This window comes from Vulpes vulpes, chromosome 1 (assembly GCF_048418805.1).
Source record: "Vulpes vulpes isolate BD-2025 chromosome 1, VulVul3, whole genome shotgun sequence".
NCBI lineage: Eukaryota > Metazoa > Chordata > Mammalia > Carnivora > Canidae > Vulpes > Vulpes vulpes.
Window position 1 is genome coordinate 102,291,418 of NC_132780.1, and position 24,427 is coordinate 102,315,844.

General features: G+C 38.3%; 1 protein-coding gene across 1 annotated transcript in view; it reads left to right on the forward strand.

Annotated features, from left to right (window-relative positions):
• CRYBG3 (crystallin beta-gamma domain containing 3) overlaps positions 1–24,427 on the forward strand; it is a 103,612-nt gene that overhangs the window by 34,721 nt on the left and 44,464 nt on the right. Inside the window, exons 4-11 of the mRNA XM_072721223.1 lie at positions 4,816–11,014; positions 12,558–12,602; positions 13,165–13,280; positions 14,245–14,392; positions 18,791–18,927; positions 20,429–20,543; positions 21,670–21,705; positions 23,961–24,094. Coding sequence (XP_072577324.1) covers positions 4,816–11,014; positions 12,558–12,602; positions 13,165–13,280; positions 14,245–14,392; positions 18,791–18,927; positions 20,429–20,543; positions 21,670–21,705; positions 23,961–24,094 — 6,930 coding nt within the window. The remainder of the gene's footprint in view (positions 1–4,815; positions 11,015–12,557; positions 12,603–13,164; positions 13,281–14,244; positions 14,393–18,790; positions 18,928–20,428; positions 20,544–21,669; positions 21,706–23,960; positions 24,095–24,427) is intronic.

Genomic DNA, 24,427 nt, shown 5'->3' on the forward strand with positions numbered 1-24,427 from the left:
CTTTAATTAAACCTTTTTTGGTAACAACTTTTAGATTGTTTTCCATACATCAACCTACACTTCCAGAGTAATTTATTAGGAAGCTACTTCATTGTTGGGTTGAAATCTTTAAAAAGTTCTATGATTTTTATGTTTTCAACAGATTCATATCTATCAAGAAAATGTTTTGTCAAAGCTTTATTGTGATTTAAAAAAAATTGCTGGGGGCACCTGGGTGGCTCAGTCTGTTAAGTGTCCAACTCTTGGTTTCAGCTCAGGTGAGATCAAGCCTCTCATCGCCTGCTCTCTGCTGGGCACTGAGGTCTGCCTAAAATTCTCTCTTTTCCTCTCCCTCTCCCCCTGAGAAAATAAATTAATAAAATAAAAATTTAAAAATTACTGGATTTGTACTTTACATGGAAAAGTTAAAAGCTTTCCCTATTGTGAGAGAAGATTATGTAATTTGAGAGGAAATATATCTTAATGCTGAAAAGGTAGCTTAATCATACTTTCCTAAAAATGAGGTAGATATTTTGCTCTAAGGCTGTATTTATAGGCTGTTATTTAGATTTTTCTTTGAAGAATGACATGTCTTTGGTTGACCTTTGAAATATCAGTATACCAAATATATACAGAAAAAAGTACAGCCATGTGAAGTATCTGAAGGCTTAATCTTCACATGATAGGTAGGCTGGGCTAAAATGCATAAAACCTTTTCAGATATCCAATATGTACATATATCTACTTAAATATTTGAAATGTATAGGTATATTACTTTATTCTCCCCCTCCCTATTTTTTTGTCTGGGTACAATGTTTTTTATTGATGCATTATGACAAAGTAGGGCTTGCTAAACCCCTCCTGTTCTTTTGGAGGCCTGGAATGGAAACATCGATATCTAGGTTGGAACAATCTCTGTATGTTGGGAATAAAGTGGGGCAAGGACTCCCCATTAGGTGATGGCTTCTCTCCTCTTGTGCTTTTACTAGAGCTGATAGTCCAGAGGGCTGTTACTCATAGGCTATGTGGGCAATAAGGTCCACCACTCGGTTTCTATAGCTAAATTCATTGTTATAACCAGGAAATGAGCTTGACAAAATGGTATTTGAGGTCAGTCCCAGGATCAAAGATGAAAGAGTGGGGGGTTATTATTAAAGTTTCAGGAGACAACCCTCTACTGCCTGCTTCACTACCTTCTTGATGTCCTCGTATCTGGCAGCTTTCACCAGGTATCAGGTCAGATCAACAACTAACATGTTGAGGGTGAGGACATGGAATGATATGCTGGTTAGCTTCCCATTAGTCTCAGAGATGACCTTACCCACAACCTTGGCAACACTGGTAGAGGCAGAAATGATGTTCTGGGCTGCCCTTTGGCCAAAACACCACAGCTTCACAGAAGGGCCATCGCAGTCTTCTGGGTGGGATTGATGGCATGGACTGTGATCATGAGTCCCTCCACAATGCCAAAGTTGTCATGGAGGACAATGGCCAGAGAAGCGGCTAGTGGTATAGGAAGTGTTGCTGACCGTCTTGAGGGGGGGGAGTTATACTTCTCAGAGTTCACACTCATCACAAACGTGGCATGAGCAGAAGGCACAGAGATGATGACCCTCTTGGCTCTACCCTTCAAGAGCATTTCAGCCTTCTCCATGGTAGTGAAGATGCTAGTGGACTCCACAACATATTCAGCACCAGCATCACTCCATTTGATATTGGCAGGATCTTGCTCCTGAGAGATGGATTGATGACAGGTTTCCCATTTTCAGCTTCAACTGTGCCATGGAGTTTGACATGGGTGGAATCATACTGGAATATGTAGACCATACAATTGAGGTTAGTGAAGGGGTCATTGGTGACAATGATACCCACTTTGCCAGAGTTAAAAGCAGCCCTGGAGATCAGACACCAGTCCATTTGAGACATGACCTTTATCATCGTGTCTCAGAGATGGAGCTAGACTGCACAAGAAGATGTGCTATCAAAGGGGGAGGAGTAGAGAGCCAGTTTCACTTTGTTCTGTTAGAATCACATACCTTTGGTTATATAGGTTATATAGGGTGAACTGTAGCTCCCATATACAATTTACATAATATGTGAAATTAATACTCCCTTTTCTCTATGCAGCTTATGAAAATTCTTTTTAATTTTCCATCTTCAGTTTATTTTTAAAGTTACATGTTTTTGACATTTCTACTTTATTTACTAGGGAAAAATTAGCAATTAAAGGATAGTTTTATATTCTTAATACTACTCAATTATGGAGACTCAGCTGCGTCCTGGGGCAGAATGATGTAGAAAATAGATGACATTGGCATGACTAATCTTTTAAAAAGAGGGACTGTAGCTCATCAGAACCTAACAGAAATAATTATAGTACATGAAGCTAAGCTTGAAACTTTGATGTTCTTTACTTTAAACATGATAATATAGCTGTTCAGTACAAACAATGCATATTTTAGTTACAAGTATATAACATTTCCATCCAGGTGCTGCAGGAGATTATTTAGAAATCTAAATTAGTTTGTATAAATCAGTTTAATCATTTTAGTTGAAAGTACCCAGAAAGCGCAAAAAAAAAAAAATTATTCCCCCGACCCCCAAAAGGACTCTAAAACTACTAAAAGGCATTATTAGAGGGAGTTGAAATTTAATGTTTTTTTCTGTATGATTTATTTTATTAGAAGACCTTTTAGATCAAAAGGTGCATTATTGGACTGATGCAGGATAAAATGTCTTGAGGTCTCTTTAGGATGGAGTCTGTAGTAAGAGCACTGGACTTACTATACTTGAATAAAATTCTGATTCGTATCTCATTTGCTATACCTGTGGACATAATGTGTATTTCTTTGTGTAGCCATTTCTTCAGAATTATTTTATCGATCTTTTGAGGGAAAAATATTACAGCCTGTTGAAAGTTGGTTTTAAGTATAAAACATTAAAGCTTTGAAAGACCAACCAAACAGTAAAATTTCTAGTCATTTATTCAGACTTCTGGATCTTCATATGTTGCTCTGAAGACACTTCTGTTTTCTGAATAAATAACATATTTTGATATCAGGTTTCACCAATAACATTAGTTTACCTATATGCATTTTTCTCTCTGTGCATGATTTCATAGACATTTACCTTTCACTTTGGAGTTTGTTTCATAATAGTCCTTGATCTAGCCTGACACTCATGATGGAGCCAAAAACCACTTTTCTAAGGCCTTTCTCTGTACTTCTTCAGGTGTTTTATAGTGGACAGTAAAAACATACATGTAACCAATACAAGGCTTTACAGTTGTGGGGTGATAAGAGTTGAGAGGTCAGCAATTACATAGATTGAAATACTTTATTTCAGCTACAGTACACGAAATATGTAAAGGACATAGTTGATGAAAATATGACATTGTCTCAAAGGAGATTTACTTTCTCTTTTATCATATAGACAAGTCTAGCGTTCTTAATGTTGCTACTTTAACCTTGGGAAGAAAATGTATTATTTTAGATACTGGGATAGCAGTAACTGGATTTCTTAATTATTCATGTGGACTCTATAATGTTTTGTTAATTATATGTTTAACCTGAAGAAATTAGAACATCAAATTTTTCTCCATCTTTAGCTTCAAGACCCTAAAATGAAACTAGTTTAGAATTTAAAATATTTTTCTATTGTCTGTGAGAAAGGCAATCTGGAATACATTACACACTAAGCATTTACTATCATTGCTTTATTTAATCATTCACAAAAAATTGCTAAACATGTACCATTTGCCAAATTTTGTGGGGAGCATTTAAAAATGATGATTAAGAAACCCTGCCTTCCTTCAAATAGCCATCAGGTGAGCAGGGAAGATAAGTGCCTAGATCTTTATAATTTAATATGGCAAATGCTGTGCTCAGGGTTCTTTGTACCCCACAGATCAGAGGCTAATTAATTGCCCTGTTAGCAGGAAAGGGGCCTTGGGATAGGTTTGCTCTGGAGATAGCTTGTGAACTGAGTCTTAGAAGGTGCTGGAGTTTCTCTCTGGGGCCAGAATTGAAGGGGGAGAGAATGGTACGTGTAAAGGGCTAGTAGGCAGCATCAGATAGCATGAGAACTCCCAGAGATAGATTCTTCAAAGGAATTTGGATGTGGAGACCTGAGGAACTTTGTGCTGGGGCACAGAAGAAGTAGAGAACTTTTTCTAGAAGTCCCTTTTGATTCCTATACTTACCCAAGCAGTGTAATACTTACTACACTAATTGAATATTTGAAGACCTTAACATGAGAGATTTTTAAGGCAATTCTGTCATTGAATTAACTAATATTTAGTGAGTGCTTGATGTGGGCTTGACATCTTACCGGTTTTAAAAGGTCTCCCCCTTTGTGCTCAAAGGGGCTGCTTAAATTCACGTCTAAGACTAAAGGAAAAGAAACTTACTATGATGCTCTGATATGTTGGAAAAATCAATGATGTATCCATGGACTTGCCAGTATGAGCCATAAAGGCAGTATGGTTCCTTCCAGCCAGCACTCCTTTGAGATTATAACTAAAACTCAAGCCTTGGACTTGTCAGCCCACATTCTCTCCGTTAACCACAGTGAGAGAGATGCACATAATCAGGTAAGAGGGCAAGGTTCTGAGGAGCTCAAACGTTCATGCCGCCTTGACCTTCACATGCTACTTGTCAAATCTTTATTTTTTAAAATAAAGACAAATTCAACTAAAACATTTTAGGATTTCCTTATTCAATTAATATATAGTAAAAGTGGGAGTAATTTGAAAGATATACTTTACCACAATCTAGGATTGCTACTAAGTGTTAGTAACTATATTTCATGATACTACTGTACTGTTTCTTTTTATAGACAACTAGATGGTAAACCAGAGAAGCCTTCAGTAACATACGCAACCTATCGAGGCCCCAGACAAATTAGGAAATATTTGAAGCACCAGACTGCCTTGGAAACTGTGAATCCCTCGGACAGAGAAAATGAAAGTTCTGACTCTAGTATCCATGTTGGCTCTGGAAGCGAGACAGAGGCTAGGATGATATCGTCATTGCCATCAGCTAGCACAGATATATCTATGAAAGGGCATGTGCCCAAAGACCTATTAGAAGCCACTGACTGTAGCAAAATAAAACTTAACACAGAAAGCCATCTGACCAACAACCCAGAATTGCCCAATACAGCTTCTTCTAAGGAAGTTTTAAATAAAAATGATCCTGGGGGACCTGTGAGAAGTAGGTCATCCCCTTCCTCTGTGACTAACTCCAGCTCCACTGTTAGGGAATCTGACTCACAGCATCATTTAAGTTGTGCACCAGTTTCTCAGGCTGACAGAAATTTGGTATGTTTAGCATCCTTTACAGGAAGTAACAGTGGCAAAGTTCTTTGCAGTCTGGATTTTCAAGGGATAACTACAACAGAAACTACAATAAAGGAAGTCAGCTCAGTGATGAGTGATGAGACCTTGGTGCAGAGCGAAGAACATGTTGAGCCTATGAGCACTGCTGTTTCTGACTTCTCTTGTAATAAATCTAATGGGAGCAACACAACCACATGGGGAAGTACAGATTTGCCGAGTCCAAATGAATCAATTAGGCTTGAAGATCCGCAGTTGCCAGAGAGTAAATGTTGTGACATGCAAACCGCAGATAACTCAGCAAAGCAGGCTGCCAATCACACCAGCATCCCTGCTCTTCAGAGACATGCTGTGACAGACACAGAACCTGTAAATGAAGGATGTAGATTGTTTTCCCAAGACTCACAGAAAAATTTGGCTGCTAGAAAAATCAAACAAGAAACAGAAAGCACCTTGGTTGGCAAACCCACAACTTCAAGTCTCATAAAAGCTCCGGAAGATAGAATTGAGCCATTACCCAAAGATACTGACCAGTTGTTTGTAACAGAAGCCAAAAAGCCTGATTTTAGGCCACGTGGCAAAATTCCTCCCGTGGTTAGAATAAATCAAAACAACTCTGTCTCTGTAAAACACATCAGTGAATCCGCCATTGTAGCATGCTTAGAAAATAAAATAGCACCTGAACTGAATTTTGAACCTAACAAAAATCATATTTCAGAATCTCTTGACTCTGAGAGTCTTCAGCAAGCCAAAGCATCACCTGATGTCAGAACATCTCTTACCCCTGACTGTAAAAAATCAGATTTCAGTATTTCATCTCCTACCTTTGTTTCCAGAGTTGGTATGCCAAACAAGTTAGATATTCCTGTTTTAAAGGATGCATGTTCCTCTGTGCCCACTGAACCTGGAGATGTCAACATTGTTGGTATTTCCAGTCAGCCTAGTAAGTGTCAAGAAGAAAATGTGGCAAAGCACATTGAGGCAACAGATTGGAAGAATCCTCCTGCTTGCCTTCATCTTGAGCACGCATCTGCAATTCTTGAGTCCAAGGAGCTTCTTCCTGAAGGCGAAAAAAGCCAGGTTCCACTAGACCTTAAAGCCAGAGACGTTCGTGTAACTGGAATGGATTTGAGATTGGAGTCTGAAAGGCTGTCTGAGGACTACAGTTCCATTTCATCTCAAGACCCTACTAAAGCAGAACTCATGCTTTCAAGCACTAGAGCAAGTAAGAGCACTATAGAGAAGTCAGATTCTCTTTCTTTGAAAACCATACCTGGCACTGCCAAAATTTTATCAAAAGTGAAAGGTGATGGTCAGAACAGTGTTCCTGCTGAGTTGCATTCTGGAGGAAGAAAAACTATATCCCTTTCCAAGATAGCTGTTTCCCAAACAGAGCCCAGAGACATTTCTCAGAATAAAATTTATTCTCCATTTGAAGTTACAGATGTGCCAGGAAATCTTATTTTATCAGAATTAACTTCCCAAGAGATTGAACAGGACAAAAGTTTTCAGTCGTTAGATCATAAGGAGATAAGAGAGAAATACTCAACTTCTGGCCTTAAAGAGAATTGTCAAACTGAAGGTTCTCCTCCTGCCTCCAAATATCAAGGTATTCAGAAAACAGAGGCAGAAGCCTTAGTTTATCTTCCTGCCTTTCCCAAAGGTAATATATCTGAGACTTTACTTTCTGTACATAATGAAAAAGTCACTGGGCAAATGGCACAGAATTATGAAGCCAGTGCCTGTGTAATTCATCAACCCTCAGATACTTGTGGGACTAGAAAGATTTCTGGTTTCTCAGAAATGGCAAAACTCAGCTTAACTAGTGCTCCTGCACAATTCCAAGAAACTGACAGCACAAAAGTAAATTCACCTTTTCTGGATTCTGATAAGAAAAGTTTAGAAAACAATGCTTTTGCATCTGAGGATTCACAATTTCACAATGTTCCTATGCTGAAATCAGAAAAGAAAGCCTTATCTCATAGAAAGAAAGAGAATGCTCCTTTCCTAAGTGGGGGTATTGACAGCATGTCTTCTTCCAGTAACTCTGAAGAAGCTAATGTGGTTTTAAATTCACAAAATCCCCCAAATAATTTGAATTCTGTAAAAGTTACCAGAGATGCCACACGTGAAGGTGCCTCTTTAACTAACTTGCTGTACCCTAAGTGCTCTTGTTTGGAATTGGAAACATCTATCCCAACAGGGTCAGAAGTGACCCCATTTCAGGAACATTTTGGGAATCCTACTGGGATGGTATCTCTTGGTTTCCCAACTGCTGCCCAGTGTTACAATCCCATGGAAGCAGAGACTGGAGCAGTTGCTGGGGCTCCGACGTCAGTTAACAGCTCAAGCCAGCAGTGTTCTGAAGCATCTGCTGAACACATAGAAGCAAGGAGGAGAGCACATGACCAACTTTTGGACCTCAAAAGTGCTTTACTGAAAAAAGCTGATACATTGACTAGTGAAATTTTTAACTCTGTCAGGGAAGAATTAAAATCCAAAAACATAGTTGCTCCCTGCCAGGAGCATATAGCCATAGATGACATAATGAATCCAGGTACTCTGAAGGAAGACGTCCCTGAGAAAAACCCACCAGAAGTGACACTGACAGGGATCCAACTGACAGAGCATTTCGAAGAGCAGGGCATGGAAAACAGGTCAGCTGTCCGGGGGGAAGAAAAGGTCTGTGTGTCACCTACATTTGGTGAGAAGAGCCTCCTTTCTGATTCTGATAGAATGAGTTTATCTTGTTTGTTAGAAGATCAAGCTAGGGAGTTAGTCAATGAGGTCATTTATTCAGCCCAAGAAAATTTGATGAATGATGCTTTTGAAGATACTGAGGATACCTGGGATTCTGAACTTCAGGCTAATACTTCAGAAATTCTGACCAGTGATAGTGTTAGGCCACATGATACATTGAGGGAGTTCTTGGTGTCTGAACAGGCAGTAAATCAAAGCACATGTGAAATAAGTGAAAATAAAGTATTAGGTAGATTCTTCTCTGTAAGTAACTTAGTTAATGACACAGAGTCGATTAAAGGAAGAGAAATTGTTCTCTACCAGAAATCCCCATTTTCTGGAAATGGAGCTGGACAGTCTGATAGTATAAGTCTGCAGGAATCAGATGCTGTTTTATTAGCCAAAGACACACATAAAGGGTTAGATAATGAGGTAGAAACACATTTATTTCTAAAAGAGGACTCCAAAGAGAAAGTGGAAATAGAGCATGTGGATAATCACAAAACTGGGTCAGAGGACACAAGAACCCTTATATTAAATTTCAAGTGGCCTCCATTTTTAAGTGATGACCTCCATGTACCTGGGACATCCAAAAGCAGTTTTTCTGATAGTCTTGTGCGTATATCTGAAAAAAGCTTGCCAGGACAGAGTAATAAAAGCACACTCCTTACAGCATCAGAAGTAGGAAATGTACACCAAAAAGATACTGAAGTAAATGTGGGGAAAATGGAGCTTAGGCCTTCCCTGTTAGAACTGGGAAAAACAAACAAAAAGGATGCTGAATTGAATATTATGAAATATGAGGCAGTCCCTCCTAGGTCAGAAATGGGAAGAGCACATCAAAAGGAGGCCGAATTGAATATTGCAAAAACTGAGCCAACAGCTGACATTCTTAAAGTGGGAGAAGTATACCAAGTAGATGCTGAGAGATGTATTGAAAAAACAGAGAGACTACCTGCCATCTTAGAAATGAAAAAAGCTTATAAAATGAGGGATACTGAAGGAGAGCTTGGCAAAACCGATATGCTGCCGGTTATTTCAGAAGTGAAAAATTTCTACCAAAGAGATGCTGAGGTAATTACTGGGAAGACCGAAATGATACCTCCCACATTAGAAATGGAAAATATTTACCAAAAGCATGCTGAAGGTGATGTCGGCAGGACTGGGATGACAGCGGTCATGTCAGAAATGGAAGATGTCTACCAGAAAGACTTTGAGGGGATTACTGAAAAGACTGAATTGGTACCTACCACATTAGAAATGGAAGATATTTACCCAGAGGATGCTGAAGGAGATCTTGAGGAGACTGAGGTGATACCTGTCGAGTCAGAAATGGAAGATACTTACATAAGGGATGCTGAAGGGGACCTGGACCAAACCGAGGTTATGCCCATTATGTTAGAAGTGGTAAATATCTATGAAGAAGATGTTGAGGACATCACTGGGAAGACTGTAAGACCTGTGTTGGAAATACCGTACCCAGAGGATGCCGGAGAGGGTACTAGGAAAACTGAAATGGTAGAAGTGGAAGAAGCATGCAAGGTGGCAGTCCCTGACTCCTCAGAAATGGGAAAATCACGTAAGAGAGAGGCTAAAGAGATGATTGGAATGATTGTGTCCGTGCCCTTCCCAAGAGAAGTAGAAAGAAGATCTCCAGAAGACTCTGATGAGGCTATCAGGAAACACAGAGTGTCATCCACAGTGGTAAGCATTCAGAAAACATGTGGAGCAGATCTGGAATTGCCTGTTACACAAGCAGAAGCCATGCCTCCCATATATAAGGCTGAAAAAAAACCCCAAGAGCCTGGTGGAGAGGGTGTTGGAGAAATGGAGAAAGATCCCCCTGAAGGAAAGGAAGGCTTGATAACGTGTGACAACAGACTTGCCTCCTATTTCAGGGGATATGAATCACCGACCTTGAGTAAGGACTATGAAGGCTACCCAGCTTTAGCAATGCCAGATGTCCAACCTGGGGGTACCATAGGGGGGAAGCCACCCAGGAGAACGTCTGTTACTGCAGTGGCTAGCCAAATACAAGATGATAATTACAGCGATGAAAAAGAAGACTCTAGCTTAGCCTTCGTTTCTCAGGATGAACAAGAAAATTCTTCCTTTACTATACTATATGAAGAACCCCTTCAAGATGAGGACAGATACACTACCGCGGACGTAAGGAGAACACACTCTCTCTTGTTTCCGGACACCTCTGCTGACAGCATGCCTGTTCTCGCATGCGAGAGGTCTGAGAGCAGAACTGACCTTGTCCATCACTTTGAAAAGGATGCCAAATTAGCTGAGACATTTGATAGCGATAGTTCAGAATTGTTCCTATCAGTGGAGGCCAAAAGGTACAAAATTTATCCCTTAGCTTTGTCTCCCATTTATGAGGATGACAGCTCTCAGGAAGACATTCTGTCCAGTGAGGTCTCGCCTGGTCACCATGGCTCCACAAAGTCAAGAGAGAGTGCAAGCCAGCCCTCTTCCGTGTTATCCCTTCTCCAGTCAGTATCAGAGCGTTTAAGGATGAATTTTGATGAAGACAGACAGGGGGGAGAGGAAGAGGAGGAGGAAGACGAGGAGGAGGAGGAACCGTTACATAAAGGAAGCCTGAGGGCTAGGAGAAGGGAAACCTTCAAGCGGCCAGACCCTTCCATCACATTTTACCCTGATGATGACCAGGAAAGGACTGGAATGTCTAAGAATTCGTATGTAATGTCAAGTGAACCTACTACCTCCAATCTGCAAGTTGGTCTGTGGCCAGAAAAGGCTTCATTTCTACAGAAATCTGACCTTACTTCTAAACTGCATTCTTCTTTAAAGAGTGCTTATCATCAGTATTTGCAGACTTCCAAAACCCATTCCTCAGAAAAAGGAGCCCGATTTGGTGGGATATCTCAGGAACCGGTGTCAAAATATTTCCGTGCTCAGGACATCTCAGGCAGATTAAGCCCGTTCACAGAGGTAAGTTATTTTGATTACTGACTAGTGAGGTGCTGCTTTGGGTCATGAAATGATCTGAAAGCTGATTAAGAAAATAGGTGTTTTGAGGTTATGTAAAGATTATTTTAAAAATATATCAGAAGTTACTTTATCCTTTAGCTGAAGTGTATTGTAACTCCTGTATTTTAACTAGACTTAAATTGAAAAAACAATTGCCTAGTCAGAATTTAAAAGGCCTAAGGGAGAAGCAGTTTGTTTCTAAGATTTTAGCTGATACTTGGTTCTCAAGCTAAATTAAGTGACAGCATTCTGAATTTCTGCAGATACTGTCAACGGGGAATTTATTTTCCATTGAGCCTACGTGTCTCAGTAAAATATTTCATAATATTTTAAACTATTTTAAGTGATCGCCTGACAGTATCCTCTCACTATAGTTGTTCATATTGTTCATACAAAGCAGGGCAATGAACAGCCTAATTCAAGGAAAAAGCTGAAAACATTATAGCTGGAAAATGCCTTGAAATTCAGTGAGGTGTGTTCTTTGCCTCATAAGTATTAAAATGTCTAACTTTATAGAATATTTATTTAACATGCAACTTTTCCTTTCTGGCATTCCCAAGATCATGAAATTTCCTCAAGGATTCCCAAGACCTATATCTCCACCTTGAATACCCATAGTTATATACTTGAATTACCATCAAAGAAAGAGTGAGATTTGGAGAAATGTTTCTTTATGATTCCCCATCCCCTGCCAAGTCAAGTGGAACATGTTCACTGCAGTACAGCACCCCCAAGTCCTGTTTGCCCAGCCTTGTCTCCTCTTACTCTGGTCATATACCCTGTGTTTCCTACGACTACTACTTTCTCAATGTGTTCTCACCATGAAAGTCTTTTTCCTCTATACCCTGACCCCAGCCTGCCACATTGTTTTACTTATTGAAATCCTGTTTTTCAAGGTCTTTTCCATATCATTTGCTCGGACAAGCCTTTGGGCACCTCCCTGTGCCATCATCACCTGACCTCTATGTTGGTGTCATTTCCCTTGGTGGCCATAACTTGGCATTTTCTTTGTGTTTTACCTGTAGTTTAACTTAGTCCTTCACTTAGAAGAGTCATGTGAGTGTGATCTCTCTTGTTTCCCCCTTCGTAGCTATAAGCTTCTTTGGAGGTCACAAACAATACATTATTTCCCTTTTTTTTAAAAAATTTTATTTTATTTATTTATGATAGGCACACAGTGAGAGAGAGAGAGGCAGAGACATAGGCAGAGGGAGAAGCAGGCTCCATGCACCGGGAGCCTGACGTGGGATTCGATCCCGAGTCTCCAGGACCGCGCCCTGGGCCAAAGGCAGGCCCCAAACCGCTGCGCCACCCAGAGATCCCCTACATTATTTCCCTTTGTATTTGCCCTTATATCCCTTGTAGTACCTAGAAGTGCACTTTGCATATAATGGTCCCTGAGTAAATATGTGATAAATTAGATTTGTGACTGCTAAGGAAGTGAACTATTTATCTTTCTATTGATGTTTCCTAAGGCTTCCTTCTTACACTTTTATTATTTCAGAATATTAACAAACAGATTTTGAGGTGTAACCCAAGACCTGGGAAGGTAAGCCTACGTTTCTTTTGTTTGTTTGGTTTTATTTTTAAAGATTTTATTAGCGAGCGAGAGGGAAGTGCGGGGAAGGAGAGAGAGAACCAGACCCCCAGCTGAGCAGGGAGCCTGATTCCGGGTTGTATCCCAGGACCCTGAGATTATGACCTGAGCTGAAGACAGATGCTTAGCTGACTAAGCCATCCAGGTGCCCCAGGAAGCATAAATTTCTTAGAGACTAAGATAAAATATGAAAGGTAAGGTCATTTTAGGAGCACCTGGCTGGCTCAGTTGGAGGGCATAGAATTCTTGATATCAGGGTTGTGAGTTCAAGCCCCACATTGAGTGTAGAGCTTACTTAAAAAAAAAAAAGTAAGATTACTTTCATGTTTGGGGAGTTTAAAATTAATACTTCTCACTAACTTTAAAAGGGATTATTTTACTCAAAGATTGAGCATCTAAAGTAATAATCACTTTTATACATTTAGGATATTTTATTTTCTGCATTCTAGGACATTTTGGAATTTTAAATGCATTCTTAAAATTAGTTATTGTGCCTACTTATTGTATGTTGCAGATGGTTATCTATGATCTCCATGGAAGTAAATATAAGCAAGAGATCTACTGTAATATTCCTGATGCTACATCATGGTCCTTTCCGAATGGGGTACTGATAAAAGTTGTAAGGGGCTGGTAAGAGACCTCTTAAAATTTTGTAGCAATTCTCCCCACCACAACTAAATGTGTTGTCTTACTGTTTATGCTTTTTATATTTTTTATTAAAGTCACATTCCTTTTCCCTTAGTTTTTGACAGAATATTTTGAAACATTGTTAGTGTTTTATAATTTAATTGTTCCCTTTATGTCCTGTAACAGAAAATATAGGCTGTTTTTAGTGCTTAAGACCAGACATAAGTAGCAGGGCCTAATATATGTATTATATATGATCTGTACAATTCTAAAACTACACTATTAGTAAGACAGATTTAGCAAATTATGTTGAAGGCAGAAGTTGAATGAAGCATAGCTTTGAAAGTGAATTCAGACTTTGTAGGATGCTAAGGAATGTGAAGGCCACACACATAAAGTCATTTGTATAGCTGACATGGTCAAGAAGTGAAAGATTCTTTGTATGATGTAAAAATGAGGGAAAACTTCATTATCAGCTGTTTCCCTCCTACATGCTGCAGCCAGAATTTCTTTGTCCCGTGAGTGTCTTAGTTCCCCGCTGGTCAGTATTCATGATGTAAGTGCTATGGGGTGGTGTTGTCTTCATGTAACAAAAAGGGACGCATGTGTTCCCATTTTATTTAAAATTTGGAATTGTTAAGCTGCTGTTTTAATAGAAATGGACAACTTTGTTTATACACCGTCTAGAAAGTACATGCATACATAAATATAGGCACAGGCATAGATTATGTCCAGGAATATTTCCAAGTTGTATGTACTTTTATTCTTACTATTCTTATGCTATTTGTCTAGACTTAAATTAGCATATATCAGTGTTTCAAAAATAGAATCATAGGCTAATGGTGTCAAATAGCTCAGGTTTTAAAAGGTAGGTGAGATGCTCTGTGGACTTACTAAGTATCATTTGTTTTATGCCTCATTTCTTAGAAAATTAATTATAACTGATCATGCTTTTATATTTGTTCAGCTGGATTTTGTATGAGAAGCCACATTTCCAAGGTCAGAAATGTGTGTTGGAAGAAGGGGAAAAGGTGTTAAATCGTGACTGGATCCTTCAGAACAGGAAGCATCCACAGAGAGACTTTGTATTGGGTTCTATCAAACGTGTCTTAAAGGTAACACAACCAGAGGGAGGTCTCCCGGTCTAATGGAACATGTCATGAAAAGTGCTGTGGTGATTTAGAGGAGAGGTGAATTAGTGATTAGGAGAAATATCAGATAAGGACAGAGTTTTCCCAGTGTATTCTTAAGAGTTTCTTCAGCACTAAAATAGTACATTATTTATTACAGTTATGCATATGACAGTCATGGATATATTTTTTCTTTAAGATATTTATTTACTTGAGAGAGAGAAAGAGTACATGTGTGAGAGAGAATGAGAGAGCAAGCACAAGCAGGGAGAAGGGTGGAGGGAGAGACAAAAGCAGACTCCCCACTGAGCAGGGAGCCCAAAGCTGGGCTCCATCCCAGGACCCTGGGATCATGACCTAAGCCAAAGACAGACACTTCACCGACTGAGTGCCCCTATATTTTTTCAAGTTATGGAGCTTTTGTTTATGTGCTTAAAAATATAAATTAAGATGGACCCTGTCATGATGATTTGGGTTGATTATTAAATTCTTATTAGCTGCAAATGGCATCCAAAAAAAACCCTCATGAAAGGAGTATCTGCATGTAGTTTATGTGAATTAATACTTCCTGGAAAACTGCTAACAAGCCTGAGTCTTAACAAATATGTGTTCTGCTTTTAGACCTAATACTGTGATAGGCACAGGGAATGGAAATACAATCGAGATATGATCTCATACTTCAGATGGCTTAAAGTCTAGGGGGGAGAGACAGCTGAGTCACATAACCATGTGAAGTGAGAATGCTCTGTAGGGCTTGGGAGTGCACAAAGAAGGGGCACCTCACCTGGAGGAGGCAGCACCTGATTGGAATCTTGAGAGAATAAATAGGTTAGGTGGGTGGGAAATGTGAGGAAGTTCTTAGCAGAGCCACTTGCATCAGATGCAGAGGTGAATGTTGGTGGTACTATGAGAACATTGATGGCTACAGCACTGAGGGCAGTGTTTGTTTTCTATTTTTTTTAAAGATTTGATTTATTCATGAGAGACACAGAGAGAGAGAGAGAGGCAGGCAGAGACACAGGCAGGGGGAGAAGCAAGCTCCATGCAGGGAACCCGACATGGGACTCCATCCCAGGTCTCCAGGATCAGGCCCTGGACTGCAGGTGGCACTAAATTGCTGGGCCACCCGGGCTGCCCCAGCAGTGTTCATTTTCATTGCAAAATTTAACTGCAAGCAGTTCAGCTCAGCAAGCAGCAGTTGAGTGCTCATTTAATTAGCTAGCTCACTAGTAATTGAGATGAATAGTTGGTAGGTGGAATCTTCTAAGATTTAAGTAAGTTATGGTTTTGTGCTTTCCTTGTGAATGTCAGGCATCATGCCAAGCCCAGTGGGGAAAAAAGAGAAGTTGTTGAAAACATGAACCTTCTCACCACCCAAAAATCCAGCCATGATAAAATCAAGCAAAAAACTCAATTTGTTGAATAGGGATATATAAATGGCTATTTGCACACCTGCCATTTGCTTAGACTATATTAAAAGAAAGAATAAGTGCTGCTTGCATTTTTTCCTTCTTCCAGTGTTTGTTCTTGGGGTCATTTTTTAAATTGCAGTGTAAGTGCCCTCATGTCTTGAACATGCTAGCAACTTTCAGTGAGGAAGGAAAAAACTATTGAGCATCGAATGGAAAAAGCATTAGCATTGTTCTAAATATTTTACAAAGTAAGAGTCAAGCATTGAACTGCTTCCTTTCTCCAACCTTGTTATAATTCTACCAATTGATAGCTTCATTTTCTTGGGGATTGTTACCATTCCAAATTCACCTAGAACTAACTTTATCTTGCTTCATCATCTTTTATTCTAATCTGAGTAGTCAAAACTTCAGCATTCTTTAAAGATAATACTTTCATGAAGTCTTCACTTCACTGTGAATAGATGCAAAGGATGTCATCAGTTAGCGGCAGTTGTACCTTCTGCTCAAGGGCCATCTTAGGTCCCAGAAATAATTGAGGGTGAAGTAGCATTGCAGTAATGGTTGAGTCAGGTGATTCTTTTCTCAAATACTAGAAATGACTATTGCAAATTACCGTTTACTGTGATTTAATATATATATTTTTAAGGAATGACTTTTTTTTTTTTTATGGTCAGATGTTACTTTGGTTTTGTCCTCCAAACTTGCCAAGAAGAAAAAGACCTTTTGTTAGATAAAGGCTAAAAGTATTTTATATGAGGTGGAGTCAATTAGATTTCTTGTTGTTTTTGTTAACTGTAATCCATTCTTGCCTGTTTCTCCCCTATAGTTTTTCCTCCATTCCTACAAATGCTTTAATAGTGTAAGCTTGTAAGTTTTATATGAATATTTGTAAAGTATATTATGACTATAAAAGTTGGAGAAGAAGCCATACAACTTTTACTAAGAGTAAACTGTTCATTGTTGCCAGGTTATTATAAAGCACCCTTGTGTTGTTAGGGTTTACTGCCTCGGTCCTAGTGTTACTGCCTCGGTCCATCAAGAATTATGCAAGAGACATTATTCCTGTGAGAATAGCCACCATGAAGGAGATAAAACTTAACTAGTGAAATCTTTTTACAGTTACCTGGAGAAAAAAAAAAACTGATCCTCTGCCTGAGGACATAAGCATTCTTATTTTTGTTTATTTTCCATTTTGTAGCCCTCATTATGCTTTTTCCATTATGCTGTTTCCTTCTGTTTGTGGCTGACTCGAATGCCTTTTAGCTTTTTCCCTTTTAAAGTACACCACCCATGCATTGTTTGTATAACACAATGCAGAGGAAACTTACTTGTGGGAGACACTTAGTTATGTATTCTGTTACTGTACCTTACATCCCTGGGGGACCATTAATACGGCAGCATTTTAAATAATGTTACTAGAACTCTATTATTAATAGCAAACAAAAGCCTTCAAGACTGGCAGGTGACTGTTGTGGACATTTAGGCTATTTTTGAAATGAAATTTTAAGCAAAAATATTTTATACTTTAAAGGATATCTCAGGTTATGCCTCTTCACTGCATTGCATTTTAGAGCTGGCTTTCCGCAAATAAGATGTATTAACTTACTTGCACATATTAATAAGAGTGATTAAGAATGAATGATACAGCTCAGTTCCGAAGAAGGTAAAAAATCAGAAAATTGCTGTTATAAATTGCAAAAATGATTATAACAAAAAAATACAATTGTTCAGCCTGATAAATGTCACCCTCTGATTGTTATTGCATTTACCTGTTTCACTAAAGCATGGTCACTTGAATTTCACAATGTCCTAGATGAGAATTATGCTGCTGAAAGTTGGAGCCGTATAATTAGACACTCATGATTACTGAGTTAGTGTGCTCAGACAGAAGTACGTCTGCAATTTCAGAGGAGGGAAAAATAATTGTAGCTTTGATTCCCTAAGAAAACGATAAGGTTTTTTTGCGTTAGAAATTTGACTCTTTAAAGGTTTTCATAGATGAGAATACAGAAAATTGTCTCTTTAGTTGCAATGGGGGAAACATTTACAAAGCTTAGGCCATATAAAAAGGGAAGTGGGGAGAGCATGGATACCAGTATGACTGAAGAGTTACCTGGAGTTCCAGTGGGTCACGGGGTTGGTGCCATGTTGTAAAAAGGCAAATAAATGTAAATTTAGTGTGCTTGGGTTTCGAGCCAAGGAGCATCATGAGGAAAGCGGTGTTCTCTAACAATCCCAACTGTATAAAGTGTGGCTAGTACTTGACTACTGATAAGGCTTATAATTGAAGTCTTAGCCTTGATGAAAGGTCTTGACAGTGGGAATAGAAAAGAAAGATACGTAAGTGAAATTTTAAAGGAAGGTGTGACGAGACCTGGTGGCAGTGGATATGTGATGGGAGGGGAGAGTCAAATTTCATAATGCCTTTCTTAAACCAACTTGTGCTAAAATAAATAGAATCCCACAAGTAGGAAAACAGATTTCCGTTACCCTCACCTCCTAATTCCTATTTCTTTTGTCAATGTAAATTAGATAACACACTGAGGGAGTAGTGTGCCTCTCTGTTATTTATTTTTTATATCCCCCATGAGATCAGCTTTTATAACTCCCTTCCTCCTCATGGCTTTGTTATGCTCCTGAGAAGGAAGGCTTAAAGACTTTTGGCACTCACATAGTTTGGTAACTGAACACTGATTGCTTAAAAGAACAAGGCTTTTAAAAACAAAAGCAGAAAAAAATTGAGTAATACTTCTTCCATCAACAGTATTTGTAATTTTCATGTTATCAATGTAACTTCTTAGAAGAAATTTGTTTTAAAAAAACTGGTAAAGTGAAATAGTATTGCCTTTATGTTGTCTTTGTGAAGAAATTCAACTGAACAATGAGAATAATTGTAATTACATGTCCAGAGTATTGAGAATACTGAATTGTGTGTGTCTCCAGATAATATTAAAGCCATTTTTTTTTCCAGGATTGCAGCATTCCAGAGATAGAACTTTGCCCACGGTCTGACCCAGCGTGTTGTCCTATCCATATACAGCGAGCAGTCCCCAATTTGGAAGAGCTGAATATCCCCAAATCTGTGTCCTTCACTGTGAAGTCAGGAGTGTACGTATCAGTTTCTCCTTATTACCAGGATCAATGGCCACCAAAGTTAACTTTTTACTTCAAATTTCAGTAGGTGACATACATGTATGTGAAGTTTTAGTTAATTTTATTTATGCTCCTGGATACTCAGGAAAGACAATGGCAGGAATTAAAACATATTCTCTTTTGCTTTGGATCCAATTAAGTGTTTGATGAAGGACCCAAAGCAGCAGATAGAGATTCTTAGACACAGTGCTTGATAGATGCATCCATCATGTCCTCATCTACTAGATTTTGGGACTGAGAAATAAAAACATGTCCCTGACCTAAAAATCTGGAGCTTGAACTATTTCAAGAGTGTGTCAGTGCCAGTAGTTGAGTGCTTCCGCAGTACCGGACACATGGTACTTTTTTGTTTATTACTGCAATCTGCAAGGTGGGTGGAGTTAACTCGATTTATAAGTGAGGAAAATGATATGATTTGTCTCAGGCTACCAGTTTGTAAGTATGGGTCTGATACCAAGCCTTTCTGATTCCAAAGCTACCTTTCAGACTGTGGTGTGACTTGAGTGGAGTGTTAATTTAGTTCCAGATTAGCTTGAATCACGACGTTCAACGTGGTTTCCTTTTCTGTCTTTCCCTCCTTTTTATCTGCTCTGATGATTGTTGGGGTATATATTTGGGGGTCACCATAGGGGATCTTTCTTCATCTCTCCCAACCGCAGATTAGAACTCTTGGGCAGACCTAGTAATTGACCCCATCCATGAGGTATGTCTGTAATTACCAAGTTTAGTTACAAGGTAGGTGGGTCTTTTGGGAATCTCATTTCAAATACTTTTCTTGAGGCAGCCAATTAAACTGATAACTGATTCTAAAAATGTGGGTCAAAGATGTAAAAATGCCTTGATGCGGGGGTGTGAAATGCTTTGTAGAATCCCACCTCTGATTGCCCCACTTTTTTTTTTTATTTTTAAGATTTTTATTTATTCATGAGAGAGACAGAGAGAGAAAGAGGCACAGATACAGGCAGAGGGAGAAGCAGGCTCCATTCAGGGAACCCGACATGGGACTTGATCCCGGTACTCCAGGATCATGCCTTGGGTCAAAGGCAGGCGCTGAACTGCTGAGCCACCCAGGGATCCCTGATTGCCCCCCTTTTAAAATAAAAGAATGTAGTGCAATTTTTTCTCTCCCCAATTATATTCTGTTTGAATCAAAGGTGTCACACCTTCTAAATATTAGAAAAATCTAAGAAAAGTAATATGTAGTGCTTAGAAAACATAATAGACTTATAAGATAGTGTTTGAATATGAGTACTGAATAGCACATGAATTCTTGTTATACACTCTCTAGTGAAGTCATTTCAAATGTGTTTTACTGGTTGTAATTTTGCCACAAAGGTTTTCTGTTTTTTGTTTTGCTTGGGTTTTTTTGTTTGATAGCTTTTTTTACTTTTAACTCTTACAGGACCAGATAAAGTATTCCAATTATTCTTTAACAAACCATTCATTTCTTATTTAGCTGGCTTGCCTACCCAGATATTAATTTTAAAGGGCAAGCTACAGTTTTAGAGGAAGACCATGGACTCTTTGAGATTTCTGCAACAGAAATGAAATCATTGCATCCGCTTAAAATGGTAAGCAAATTTGAAATAAGCATTTTCCAAAATGCCCATGAATCTAAAATAACCATGGTGATTGCTTATGCATCTCTATCCTGAGAAATGAGTATCTATAGTAGTGGATCAACAACGTATACATTATTTTTCTGTGCCTATATATTATAGAGAATATCTGTGTGAAAACACTTTGTTTTTTAGAAGACAAATGTCTGAATATCCTTTTTATAGTTTATTGCAGTGCATGCAGTTTCCTTATAAATACAAGTACTGTGAAAATTTTGAATACAGTTCTGAATTTTGGGTTTTTTTGGTGTTTATTAAAAAATATTTTTCTAATTATGCTTTTTCTTCACAGTAATGCATGATAAGCTTAGCATTAATAATAAATGGACAGTTCTGTCAGTGGCTGCTTTCTTAGAGATAATAAGTACATACAGTATTTTTGTTGCAGACATTTTTTTTTTTTGAGGGCAAACTCTTCAAATGAATATTATCAGCTATGTGGTAAACCCTTTTTGGTTGTTCTGTGCCTTTAAAAAATAAAAACTGGGAAAAAACTAAGAAATCTTAAGAAATACCACAATGTGGAGTTGCATTAAAAACAGGAAATTATGGAATTATTTTGCATGAGGAAGGGGGTTTACCTTTTATGCTCTACAACCTTGAGGTCACAAAGATAGTTAAGTATGATAAACAGTGTTGATGGAAGTTGGAAAGGAAAGTAATCACGTTCAGAAAGCCTGAGCAGTTGTTGGGAGGAAAGTGTCAGTGGTTTGGAAATCTACTCTGCCAAATGAGATTTTTTAAAATCTAGCAACTCTATTTCTTGGGACACTGCAGTGGCATTAAATCTGTATTCAATTATGTGTCCTTAAAGACTAAAAAGCTCGGATTCCTTGTACTGGTTTTAATCCGAAAGTATACTTTAAAGATGTTTTTTTTCCCCCACATACATTGATGAGCAGTCTGACTTGGTTTTGAAGTGTTCTGTATTTAAATTTTAAAATTCACCACAACTTAAAGTTGGCTGGTATATAACCTTTACCAATCAGATTTTTTTGTATAACCTACATATATCACTTAATTACTTTCAAATATTCTAAATATTTCTGTATCTAATATTAAAATTTTTTATCTTAAGGGTGGACTAAAAGTGGAAATGCCTATGAACTTAAAGGTAAGTCTTAAAACAGACTTCTATAGCAGGCTAAAAAGTTTGAGTTTAATCCTCATGTATCTTGAACTATTAAATTAAAAAAATAATTACCAGAATATGTGCTGATAATATTAACCTAGCTGGTGGATTTTGGAGTGGAGGGAAGTGACTGTACAGAATGGCCATTGAGAACCTATGCTGCTGCGATGGAGAGTTGAGTCAGTATGCAAGGATAGTGGAGGTGCTGACAACCCAGTCTGACCCAATAAACACGTTCTACAGGATGGAAAGGGGATAGGTTTGATTTTTGATTTGGTGGGGAGGGGACAGTTGAGGTGGCAGCCTAACATTCAAGTGGAGATACCGAGTAGCTCATATCAGAGACATGTCAGTAAGTGTAAGTATCTGAAGGGAACAGTAGAGGGAACGAGAACTGGAGTAGTGGTGGCACCAGGATTAAGCACATTTTGGGAAAGAAAAGGAAATGGAATTATAAAACGTGTGTGAAAAGAGATAGGAAGAAAACCAGTGTGGTGATCAAAGCTGTGAAGTGAACAGACCTCTGCTTAATTAGGTGATAGCACTTCCAGAGGCAGGCATGGAAAGAAGGATTCATCCATCCTTCTCCTGTCCTGCCAAACAAGACACAGGTACTCCAACCCTCCCATTAGGGGATTCCGAATTTATGGAGCTGACCATATAGGTGGAATCTTTTAAAACTTAGTATCTGAATGTATGTAATACATCTTGGCTCTTTGTTGGAATCCTACATACCCACATTAAAAAAAAAAAAAAAACAACTTGTATTCCACTCACAGAGATACTGTTTGGGGTTGGGGTATGGTCAGAAGTCTTCAGAGCTCCCCAGGTGATTCTAATAACACACAGCCAAGGTTTTCGAACCTTGAAAGTTGCAGAATTAGCTCTGACACTTTGAGTGACTCCTGTCTCAGTCTCTTCAAGTGGGACAGGTTGGGTCTTCCTTGGACATTGGCAGTTTGACAGGCAGTAGAGGTATATGAAATAACTGTCATAAACAGTCACAATTTTCAAGTTTTTTAGATGTTAGTTAATGGCTTGCTCCTCATCAAAGAATTATTGCTTCTTAGTCTGATTGTGTTCAGCACAAGTAGAAAGTATTAAACCCAAATAAAGCTTCATCACTTCAAATACAGCACCCTGTAAAAATGTGATATGTGGAAAGCAGAAGCAGTACTATGTATTTTTTTCAGTTCGTATAATGTTACCAATTTCTGGAAACAGGGGAGCTATAACTTGTTCAGTGTATTTGACTATGGGGCCTTATTTTGCCAGTTGTACATTGAGTATGCCATCAGCCACAAATAGGCCCAGGTAATAGAGGGTGGATAGATGAGAGCCTTCTCACCATTATCACTCCACATACCAAGGGTGTGCAGATCATACTTGGGAAGTAAAGAACACCAAAGTGGCGGAAGAGAAATACTTGTAAGAATCCAAATTTGAAGTAAATGAAATGGCCAGAATGGGCATCCTACTATACTTACCCTACCCCACTCATGTGAATCCAGTATCCAAAAAAAACACCATAATGTTTTCAATCATTTCTTCTTATTAGGAAGTTTTGTATTTAAATTCAGGAATATGCATATTTGTATCTTATCAGTGAATAGCAACTGCCATAGAAGCAGTTAGCATTATAAGAAGCAACTGTGTTTTCTCAAGCCAGTAGATAATTTATTATTATGCCCTAGAACCTTTAGAAAGTTATTTCTAATAGGGAAAATTCAGTAAATATAAGGCGGGTCTGTATTAACTTCCAAACAGAGGTAAACTTAGATAATTTAAGAGTTCTTTTTTAAAAAATATATATATTTTATTTATTTATTCATGAGAGACAGAGACATAGGCAGAGAAGCAGGCTCCCTGTGGGTCTCCTGGATTACACCCTGGGCTGAAGGCAGTTGCTTAACTGCTGAACCACCTGGATGTCCCAAGAATTCTTTTAAGACTGTTTACCCTGTGAGATAGTCCTAGGATTTGGGTAACCAGAACAGTGTTACCATATTTGACTATATTATTATGAAAGAAACATGTTATTAAGATATTTTATCTTTATGATAATAACTCTATACATACTCTTTGTGAATACCAGTTTTCTATATTGTAAATAAATATTAATGAAAAAAATGGACTGTGCTCCCTATTCATGTTGGGGTCTTTAGTCTCACTTAACTAAATGAGTTTTGTATCTATTCTAAAATACGTGTTAAGTAATTTTCTGTCCTATCTTTCAGGTCATTATTTATGAAAAACCTCACTTTCATGGACAGGCCAAGGAGTTTAGTGAACACATAGATTCTGTCCCTAAGTTTTTAAAAAACAATGGGGACTTTCATGGAATTGGATCAATTCGTGTCATCGGTGGAGTGTGAGTATTACATTTTCAATATTTGATTTAATACTCTATTTTTTGAAGATCAGCACAAAAAAATGTGCTAAGCCAAGCAAAAACAATGTGTCTTAATCTAAAAATAATACATCCCTTCTGTAAGGTACTATAAACTAAAAAGTATTAGTCACTACTGGCTTTTCTGTGAACTCTTGTTTGTATTAGAGATTTCGAGATAGATTAAATGTTGAAAAGAGTTTCTAAAATTTACTTTGTGTTCTGAACACAACATAGAAGATAAAAATTGCAAAATAAAATTTTTGTTTATTTTACGAATTTTGAACATGGATGAGAACCCCATGTTCTGTTTAT